The sequence below is a fragment of the Leptonychotes weddellii genome, chromosome 4 (assembly GCF_054177405.1).
Source record: "Leptonychotes weddellii isolate Sample4059 chromosome 4, ASM5417740v2, whole genome shotgun sequence".
Taxonomy (NCBI): domain Eukaryota; kingdom Metazoa; phylum Chordata; class Mammalia; order Carnivora; family Phocidae; genus Leptonychotes; species Leptonychotes weddellii.
This window is the reverse complement of record NC_138372.1, coordinates 77,220,407-77,231,625: the sequence shown is the minus strand read 5'-3', so window position 1 is coordinate 77,231,625 and position 11,219 is coordinate 77,220,407. Positions and strand designations below refer to the sequence as shown.

Below are 11,219 nucleotides of genomic sequence, written 5' to 3'. Positions count from 1 at the left end.
TCCCGCTACCTTCTTCTTCTTCTTCTTTTTTTTTTCTTAACATATATTGCATTATTTGTTTCAGAGGTACAGATCTGAGATTCAACAGTCTTGCACAATTCACAGCGAAAAAGCCTCTTTAATCCAGCTGAATTGATTTGGTTTATGGTAACTGCTAAGGATCTAATATTTTTTTCCAAATTTTTGGCTGATCTGAAGCTTTTTCAAAGAATTCTTTCATATTGATTTACTTGTAAAACATTTATTAATTTTATCATTTACTAATTTTTTATGTACATTAGGGTCTGGTTCCGGGTTACCTGCATAGTTGGCTTTGGTACTAATATTACACAGTTTAGACAATGGCTGATGAGGCAAATTAACATTTTATTGGTCAAGTTTTCAAACTTTATTGCTTTTGCCTAAAATGTCTTAATTAGTAGCAGTAGTATTTTTTCCACTTGGACTTTGGAGTTATTTTGTTAAATTCCTATAGAAATGACATTGAAAACCCAACCGATTCCTTATCCATCTTACTCCCCACCCAACCAAAAAAGCCAAACAACCAAACAAAAAACCACATAACCTGACAGAATTTTAAAAGTCACTCCTAGGGGCGCCTGGGTGGCTCAGTTGGTTAAGCAACTGCCTTCAGCTCAGGTCATGATCCTGGAGTCCCTGGATTGAGTCCCGCATCGGGCTCCCTGCTCGGCAGGGAGTCTGCTTCTCCCTCTGACCCTCTTCCCTCTCATGCTCTCTGTCTCTCATTCTTTCTCTCAAATAAATAAATAAAATCTTTAAAAAAAAAAATTAAAAAAAAATAAAAGTCACTCCTAATAGTAATTATCATTATCCAGAGATAATCAGAGATCAATACTGTTATATATGATTTATATCTGCATGATATAAATAGGTCATATAAAATTGGAGGTGTTTTTTACATATTTAGTAATCTGACTTATTTTTTTGATATATCATGAACATTATGATATGCCATGTCATTAAATAGTCTTCTAAATTATTTTTAATGGCTTCATATTATTCCATTATATATAATATATACATATATATTATCCTATATATGTACACACACATACATATATGCACTAATTTACTCAGCTAAATTCCTATTTTCAGACATTTTGTACTATAAGATATGACTTTGCTATGTTATGAACATCTTAGGAATCCATCTTTGAGTGCATCTCTTGTTTTTCTTTAGTATAAGTTCCTTGTTAATGAAATTCTAGGTCAAAGGATAAAACTATTTTTGAGGTTTCTGTCCTGTTTAGCAATTTCATGCTGCCACCAGCAGTGAATGAGAATGCTTCTTTCAAGGATTTTGATTGGAATTGCATTAAACATAAAATAAATTTGGAAAAATATGACAGCTTTTTTATATTTGAGCTTCACCTCGAGGAGTGGTGTGCCTCCTCAAACCACATATATTGCTTAGTAGTTTCATTATATAAATTCTGCACATTTCCTTACCTTAGTGGGTATAAAAGTATAAAAGTTTTTTGGTATAAATCCTGCACATTCCTTAAGTAGGATTATTTTTAGCTTTTAACAGTTTTTTAAATTTTGTAGCTATTAGGAATGGGATATTTTCGTATTACATTTTCTGACTAATTATTGTTTTTCAAAAAGCTATTGATTTTTGTGTATTCATTGTGTATGTGGCTACTGAACTTTCAAGTTAAAGTTTATTCTTAACTTTACAGACAATGAAGCTGAGGACTAGAGAGTTTATTAATTTTCCCAAAGGGTGTGGTTGGTCCAGAGTCAGAATTGGTATTCAACCTAAATTTCTATAACTCCAAAGACGATGCTTTTTTATATCACACCTTATCACTTCTCAAACCTGTCATTAGAAATACAGTTTCCCAAACAAGTAATGTTAGAGCACTAAGCACTCTGTATGGGTCAGAGTGTTCTGTTCGACTCAACACCAAATTTTAAGAGTGACGCTGACATTTCAAAGAATGTCTAGAATGAGCCTGTGATATGAGCAATGATTGAAATCAAGAGAATGAAGCCGTATGGCTTCAGTGGCTGGAGTCATGATGAATGGGTGGGATTTTAAGGAAACTAGATTCTGAACTCAACACCAAAGGCTGTTCTCAAATGGAAGAGGGTTTTGGGTGAGGTATTGATACACCTGATGCTGGAAGTATTCGAGGAAAAGCTGGGTGAGCATCTTTGGAGCATGGCATAGCAAGAATGGGAATATGGACATTCTCTAAGTTTTCTTCTGTTAGAATGGGAAATCTCTAGATTTTCTCCTGGTTCTATGATTATTTCTGCATCCTCTTTCTGAAACACCCTCATTCTTTTTTAGTTATCCATGGGAATTGGATGTCATTATCACTACTGCTTTTGGGGTGAATGAAAAAGCACACATTTTCTAAACCTCATTTTATTCAGTAACTTTAGTCTTCTTTCCTAGCCTGACAACAAATTCTGACATCTCAAAATAAAACTCAGTTTGTGTGCTACTTGTTTATTCCTTTGTCTGTCCTTTCCTGTTTGTTCAAATGAATAGTGACAAAACAAAACAAAACAAGGATAAAGAACAAACACAAAAAAACCCCCAAAATTAAGGGGTGATGGTAAACTTGGTTATTTTCTTCAGTGAAAAAAATCTTTCAGCTTGATGGCATTCATTCATAATGGTGTGTGTGTGTGTGTGTGTGTGTGTGTGTTTGTGTGCTCCAGCTAGTGTTGAGCTCAGTGCTGGGGAGCTGTGTGAGATGCAGTGATATCCCTGCCTTAAGAAATCCTGACTGGAGGGAAGAGACTGTGTAACGAAAGTGGGATGGGAAGAAGGTCACGAAAGCTTAGTTAGAGTATGGGATGCTCTGGGAAATGATGCCATCCCAGCCCTGTTGAAGCAATTATAAATGCTTCTGAAATGGCATCATGTTCTCTCTTTTCCCACCTCTATTCCCCGTGAACTGGGGAAAGCAGAGGAGACCAGAAGGGCTGAAGGACTGGTTTGGGTTAGAAAACGTGGTTAAGTGAAGCAGAACCTCCACAGATTCTTCTCTTTGCTCCACGTCAAACTCTATTAAGAGTGAACCATGGGGAAGTTCTAAATGGAGTGAGGTTTGTGTTTTTTTTTTTTTTTTTAAAGATTTTATTTATTTATTTGAGAGAGAGAGAGAGAATGAGAGGGGGGAGGGTCAGAGAGAGAGGCAGACTCCCTGCTGAGCAGGGAGCCCGACGTGGGACTCGATCCTGGGACTCCAGGATCATGACCTGAGCCGAAGGCAGTCGCTTAACCAACTGAGGCACCCAGGCGCCCAAGGTTTGTGGTTTTGATGTTCCTTAGAATTTATTGTGATGTTGTGGTCAGAGAGTCTGACAAGCAGAAGAGTTGACTCAAGTTGTATTTAGCTAATCCCTTAACTTTTTATGGTGTTAGGTTTTCCACCTACAAAATGGGGATGGTGACATCTGCTTTCGCAAATACTCATATTTGGACAAATAAGATATGGATGTGAAAGTTTTATATATATGTCTATTTTTAAAGCCCAAGTTCCAGTGACAATAGGTGCTGTTATCGTTATTAATCTTGGAATTCTTTCACTTAAGAGACGTCCTTTATGTTCTAGATCTGCGAGCATAGGTTGATTTTGAGTAGCAGTTGTAGCTTATTTGAACACGTTGCACCCCTATGTCAATCACAGGCGCAATTACACATGGAAAACTTGGTGCTTAGAACAGGAACCAGTTTTGAGTTCCATTCAGAGCTTCAGAGAATAACCTGGTTCCGTGTCTCCAAGGGCTTGACTGAATCCACTCAGTCACTGGGGGGTTTTATGGGAAAAAAACCATAAGTATAGATCACACTCAAACTGCTCCTATGGCCTCTTAGGAAGGTGGACATCCTACCGGCTTCCTGGTGAGGGAACTTGTGGAGGCAGTAAGTTTTCAGGGAGTCTCTTCCCCCAGTGACATCACTGTCACTGAAATAAGTTAAAATATTTGTATTTTATTTTAAGAGAAGTGAGGCGGTTTGAGACTGGAGATGAGGGAGTAGAAGCCCTGTTTGAGTTTTAGCCAGAACTCTGCGGCACTTGTTTATACTCTAGTTAGACTTCAGAGCTTAGACTCTGTTTATTTCAGTCCAAGTTTTGTAAAGAAGCAGCTTTTGTCTTTTAACCATCTGGTACTATTCAGAAGGTTCCTGGGGATCCTTGTCAGGAGAGGTCTTTGCAAAGTAGCATTATCATTCTGTAGCACGCTGGAAAAACCTCGCCCTGTTATCAAAAAGCAGTTTCCTTAATAACTATCAAAATTATTATACCTCATCACATGCTCTCCTTTGTGGGTGGGCTATTATGTTTGGCAAAGAAACATGGTACAGAACATTCTGTTTGAAGAAACCTTTCCCTCTCTGGGAGAAGCAGGCAATCTCAGTATGGCACTGTGGAAAATTGGGCAGAGGCTTGATTGTTTGAATATCCTAGCACGAGACTTCTTTATTTAGGAGATTTCTGCGTCTCCATGTACCATTGTTATGTGAATGCCTTTCGATGCCCAGGACAAATTAGAAGTGCTTCCTGTAACTTTGTCTTAACCATGAGGTACTTCCGAACAATGGTGCCTTATGCATTTTTTTTAGCCATTATTATTTTAAGAAGTCCTTAGAACTCTAAATGATGTAATGATCCAAACACACGTGAGGGTATACCTTTAGGAAGATCCAGGCTGCTTGGTCTCGTTTTCACTCTCCCATTTGTACTGGCAGAATGAACGGGGGAGAAACGTATATGGCGGGCCTACGACATAGAAGTAGGGCTGGTTTCTTGGGCAAGTGGCTTGTGAAGACATGCTTGACGCCACACTGAGAAGGGCCCAGACCTTCATTTAATGCTGCGCTGTTGCCACGTTGATATTCTGAATGCTTTTTGAACAGGGGTCTGCATATTTTCCTTGTGTACTGGCCCCATAAATTATGAAGCAGGTCAGGCTTTGAGGCCATCTACTGTCTTATTAACTGCTAGAAGATCCCAGCTATCGACGAAACGGGAACGGGATGAGGTGCGGTGTCCGGTGACAGGCTACACATGCTAAAGAAATAACTAGAACCTGTGTGTGTTTGTTCTTGTTTTAATGTTGGTCTTCATATTAGATGGATTTCTGTTTTATGCAAAGAATTTTCTGCCACCCAAATTCCTATGTTTACAAGTCTAGAAAAAATTCTTCGGGAGTGGAAAGAAATAGGGAGTGGATCTGGGGAAATGTGAGAGCTCCTTATTATTTTGCATCACGAGCAGCTTTGGCCGGCAAATCTGGCTCTGTTGCTCAAATTCCAGCGTCAGGACTTTATATGGCTCCCTTCCCAATGGAGTCAGTCCTCGGCAGGTGCTTGTTGTTGTGATTAGTACCGTTGTCTAAATTTTGACAGAGCTCACCTCTTTCACATCTATGCTTAAATGTCACCCTCTCTGTGAGGCCCATCCTGCCAATGCCACTGTGATTCACGGCCCACTCCCACCTACTCCTGATTTCCCTTATTTCACTTCCTTTCATTTAAATACATAAGGCCTGGCACACAGTAGGGGCTCAATCACCATTAATTAAATAAAGGAATGAGGGAATGAGTTGATAGCACACATTCCTAGCAATTAAAGATAAACTTTGATGAGAATAAAAATGTTGACTTTATTCTTATCCCTTTACTCCCCAGCTGGCTCTCTTCTCTGAAAAATTGATTCTCGTTCTCAGAATTCTTCTGGGGTCAGCACCAAACTGCTGTTTTTATGATCTCTAGCCAGTTTAAGGTCTAGGAGCTTTCCAGTCTGAGTGTCCCCATGTTATTTAGGAACTGGATTTTCTAAGGTCATAGTGGGAATGGAGATAAGATAATGCGTTCCTCGCGGAGGAGGATGCCGAGAGCATATGGAATATTACTAATCCTAAGGGGATCTTTCTCTTTCTGGGGGGAATTCATCTGGGTTTTTTCACTGGTTTTATTGTGGGCCAAGTTTCTTTCCAGAGAGGAGTTCTGTCAGGATAACTGTCAGTCCTTCACCTCACTCTTCCTGAGGATGCTGGAAATATTGGTGTCGTCTATCCCAGTAATATTAAAAGTGAAATTCAAATTACTAGTCTATGTCAACAGCTCTTCTTTTGTATAAAAACCGGCTATTTGTTAAAATACATACTAACTCGAAAAGAGTCTCAGGAGACTTTTCATCTAATAAGTTTGGAGCAGTCCTGCTTTTGAGTTACAGCTGAAAACTGAACTCTTTGGCTGAGAGATACTTTGACGATTAATTCAGCGAAGAAAGTGTTGGTACATGGACAAAGTAATGAAGGAAGAATGTGAGAGTACGTGTATAAAATAGAATCCATATTTGGTATACCCAAACTGATATACTGGCTTTTAAACAATCGTTTCTGTGTACTTTCATAAATTTTTTTTCTTTATTCTCTTTGAGTCTTTGAGAAGATTTCTGACAATCTAACATTCAATTTCCTGAGAGGAGAAATGAATGACACAGTTACAGTATTAGCTCTCAATCCGAGAGCCTAAATGCCACATTCCATCTACTTACTGTGTTTAATCTATTTTTTTTTTTTTTTTTTTTAGAGGAACATGAGGACGGGCACTTGGTTCTGTCAAGTTATAGGCAGAGACATTTGGTGGAAATAATGACTGTTTGGACACTTGAAACCAGGTGGGATAAATGCAACAGTGAAGATCATCTCGTTTCACAGCGAGGAAATGGAAGAACAAATTTTAATACAAAAATCAAATAGATCTGAGAGTGTAAAAAGGTGTTTTTTTTTTTTTTTCCCCCCTTTCCCTAACAAAGTCTGTGAGTTGCTGGGTTGGGTACATTGGAAAAGTCTTATGACTTTGTTCCTGAAGTATACAAACATTGTTTCTGTGAAAGGAAACAGGAGGGAAACAGTTAAAATGAGAAGATTGTGTCTGAGTTTTAGTTTCGGTCAGAGATTTTGAAGATTTTAAGTATTTCCCAAAGTGAAACGGTCCCAGCAGATTCTCTGGATACTGTATGTTTTCATTCTCCCAGGGGGGGATGGGGCAGTGCTGAGGTGGCTTCCTGGTAGAGCAAGGGTGGAGAAAGCTGGCATCTCCCGGGGTGTCTAGCAGGAGGTGAGTGGATGTGTTGTTTCCATGGACACACCATGGAAAGTCCATTTTCCTCTCTAGGTTGTGACAAATTGGGACTGGGCTTCGCCTGGTGAGGTGGAGGCTAGTGTTAATTTATTCCCATAAACTTTCCCCCCAACGTTCCCCCCTGTAACCTTCATATAACATATTACTTCCAAGGTAGAGTTACTTTGTGATTACTTTGAGTAAGTGACTAGAGTTACCTTGGAGATTTGCTTAATCCCTTCTAATGGGATATGTTCAGGCTAATGGAATAATTCACAAGTAGGGATGTTTGTGTGTGTGTGTGTGTATGCGTTTGTGTGTGACTCATCAGAAAAAGCACACACCAGTATATTCAGGAACCTGCTTACTCTCTTGCCTGCTTGGAAGGCGTGATGCCTCTTGTTCTACCTCTATTTGCGTCTGGAACCCTCAGTGCAAATTCCTGGTCTTCCTGAATAACTGTACGCATTGGAGCTGCAGACCACGCGCTGCTTCCGGAGGAGTTGTAAGGTGCACTGGAGGGCTTCAGTAAGTCTGTGCTCCAATTCGAGAAGGTACAATGGGGAACAGCGGGCTTGTTGTGTATTTCTCCGGCTACATGACTTAGTTTCGTAAATTAGGAGGTAGGAGCAAAGGCTGAGCTTGTGCCCACAAAACTCACACAGTGTGATAAAGTAACCTTTAGACAGCAGCTGTAATGCAAAAAGCCCATGCCAAAAACAACAGAGCAGCGCCCAGTTCCTGTCCCTTAAAGCCCGACAGCTGAAACGGTGGCTGAGTTCAAAGACAAAGAAAAAAAAAAAGAACAAAACAAAACAAACAATAGTTCCAAAGCAAAGTTTTCTGAAGAAAGGAAAATGTACTAATTAGGAGTTAGACATTTCAAAAGCATTGTCTTATGGAGAAGTGCCAACCTTATTGGTGGATGTCTGGACTTCTGGTTCCTCACTATTGGCTGAGAAAATGTTTCAACTTCTTGAATCCTTTTTGGGTGGAACTAAGACATTGTATCCATTTAGTAAAAATTCTAAATTTGGATTAGCATTATTATTTATGCTATGGGAATGAGAAGAGCAGAGAATAATATCCTCCTACCCACCCTGATTTAGCATCAGTTTTTAAAAAGTACTCATTTCTTCCTGACAGTTAATTTCAGTGGCAGAAAATGCTGAGAAATTGGGATGTGGATTTCCAAGTTTTTAGAAAATTATATCAAAAAATTGTAGCTAATCATAAGTGACTGTGCCACAGATTTCCAGGTTACTGCCAAATACAGGATTTTAGAAAATTAAAAAAAAAAAAAAAAGCCGGATCACTTAAGGAAAGTAGTTTATTTCTTGCTGTAATTCTTTCCCAGAACAAACGTAAAAAATGCACTATTTTCCTTCCCGGTATTAACGAGATATTTTCCAAACCCATTGCATTGCATGCATTGCATTCCTTTATCAGGATCTTACTCAGTTTGTGACTCTGCTGAAAACGGATATCTAAGAATTAATCTGATACGTGCTTTTACCTACTTTTCTCTTGTTTAATGCTTAGTTTAATACAACGACATTCATTTTAATTCTGTTAGGCTCTCTGGAACATACTACCACACTACAAATAAAAAGTTTCAAGTTGTTTTATCTCTTCCTCTCTCCCCCATTTAAAAGAGTTTAACTTTTAGGTATATTCCTTGTTTTAAAAAGTCTCTAAGTTTTAATCTCATGTCTGGCAAATACCAATCGAAGGAGAAACTGCTTTTTTAAGGCACTGAGAAGGTGAATGACAGTGAACCAAACCGCCTGCCAAGCTTCTGAGTGCTCTTTAAAACGCCGGCACAGTTTTTTTGCGAAAATAAAGAACATCGCCCTGCCCTCAGGTTCCGAAGCCCGAGAGTGACAGAGGGTCACAAGGGTTAAGAGAGCGCCAGAGCCGCGGCCGTGAAGGGTGACAGTTCTGTTTTTCCACTCACAGGGGCTCGCGGGCAGGGGCAGCCGCAACCTGTCTGCCGTTCCTCTAAGCAACCACCTCCTTGTGTTATAACTGGACGCAGACTTACTGTGATGGCCTGAAGTCTTTCCTTCACCAGCTCAGCTTCTTCCATTCTAGAAGTCAAGGGCAGGCAGACGGGTGCAGGAAGTCCAAGGCTACCATAAAGCGGGAGCGTCCTGGGGCAGAGGCGAGGGGTGACCGAGGAGAAGCCCTTCGCACCAGGGCAGGAAGGCAGAAATCCCCGGCGCGCCAGGAGCGCCTCTGAGCAGAGGTGCAGAGCAGGCCAGACAGACACATGTAATGAGAGTGTGCCGGGGAGGCAGACCCTGGGGCTGCTGGCGAGAGCTGACTGACAAGTTGGAACGGCAGCCGCACCAGCCCTTTTCCTTCAGGAGCTGCCAGCTCTTTGTTGTAATGTGCACAGTTAGCAAGGCACATTTTCTCATTAACTGTTCCTTAGCCAACTCATTATTTTCCAGGAGTGGCACGGCGAGCCCAGGAGCTGAGTGTGTCATCAGCCTCGGCTCCAGCGACAGCCAGCCATCTCTGGGTGTGCGTGGGTCTGTGTGTGTTTGTACAAAGCTTACCGGCACCCTCCTCCTGAGTTTACAAGGACAGGGCCTCGCCTGGACTGGCCGGGGCAAGCCACTCGCTTGCCTTTCTTCCTCTGACTGGCTTCAGACAATCATAATAAATGCTGGGGTGATCTTAGAACTTCGTATAGTGGTAAATTTACCTCAGGGCGTCCTTCCCTCTCCCTCCTCTTCCCACTTGAGCAGTTGCTTTCAAACTTTGGAATCTTGAGTTCATGGAGAAATTAAAGGTGTTAACGTGGCGCTTGGCCCACCGGGCGGCGGTGGGTGCGATTTAAACGTCAAGTACCACCCTTGGTTGTTTCTTGTCTTGGATTTCCACAGGACGCCGTCCTTTCTTGGACCTTATTCAGAAATGACACTCTCGGCTTTCAGGAAGCTGCCCATTTTGACCTCACCAGTGGTGCAAGAGAAAGGAGCGAGCCTTTGAAAGTGTGACCAGACATTCTGTAACTCATGCGGTCTGACATTGTGTGGGTGTTCCCTTGTCCTTTCGAAAAAGAAAGCCAAGCCCAGGGAAACTCTTAGCAGAGGCTGGAAGCTTTGCTAGTGATTTTGTTTTCTTTCCCTTATGATTTCTTTGATTAAATTTTGATGTAGTAAACCGTAGTTACTGTCTACCTCGTTGTTACATTTTTGGATGCTAGCGAGCACCTTTAGATCAGCATTCAGCTGAACAGGTTAAAAGGACAAGCCAAACAGTGACCATATGGTTTAATTTCCTTCACATTATTGATCATCATAATAATAGCTAATATTTGTTGAGTACTGTCTGTAGACAAATGTTCTCCATACTATTTATCGTACAAGGTGCTGCTATTATCCCTATTTTACAAATGAGGAAACTGAGGCTCAGAGCTGTAATTTGCCACATAGCTAAAAATGGCAAACCCAGGACTGGCGGACTGACTTTATAACAGCCATTCATCAAGACCTGCCCAAAAAATGGGGCTGAAGGCTATACCAATCTTTACGAGAAAGAGTTGGACCCCCAGCCTCCTCCTCCATCTAGGTCCCGGAACACTTACATCTGAAAGCAACCCCCTTAGGCAAAACTCCTTATGAATCTCTAGAGTAACTTGGTGGCCCTAGAGAGAAAAGATTTTTCCATATTGTCATGTAGAGCTACCTAGCCACAGAGTGAAACCCACCAGTTTCAAGAGTCTGAAATCCTACTTGAGAATAGTTTGTCCGTGTTCATACATACTCAAAAGAGACGGTTCGGGAAACTAGAGCATTGGAGAATTGATTAGGCATGGGCCAAGTTTGGTTACTATTGGATGGATACTCATGCTTAAAAAAAAATCAAACCTTCAGAATTTTTGATTTTGTTTATGTAGGTCCTGGGTGAAATTAAATACAAGAGAGAAGTAGTGATAAATATCTCAGTCAGCATTGCATATTTGCAGCCCAGAACAGATGGGCAGTTATCCAATTATTAGTCTGGATCTTTTCCTAAAAACAATTTACACTTAAATCTCATTTCTGCTATGGGAAAACTCAAAGGTTTTCTAGTGTAGGGGAGGATTCGA

The 11,219-nt window shown here is 40.7% G+C and overlaps 1 protein-coding gene across 1 annotated transcript in view; it reads right to left on the bottom strand.

Annotated features, from left to right (window-relative positions):
- The window catches only part of PALMD (palmdelphin), a 51,872-nt gene extending 42,176 nt beyond the window's left edge, over positions 1-9,696 (bottom strand). Inside the window, exon 1 of the mRNA XM_006732820.3 lies at positions 9,162-9,696. Within this exon, the coding sequence (XP_006732883.1) occupies positions 9,162-9,206 (45 nt within the window). The 5' untranslated portion in view covers positions 9,207-9,696. The remainder of the gene's footprint in view (positions 1-9,161) is intronic.
- Positions 9,697-11,219: the final 1,523 nt, after the last annotated feature.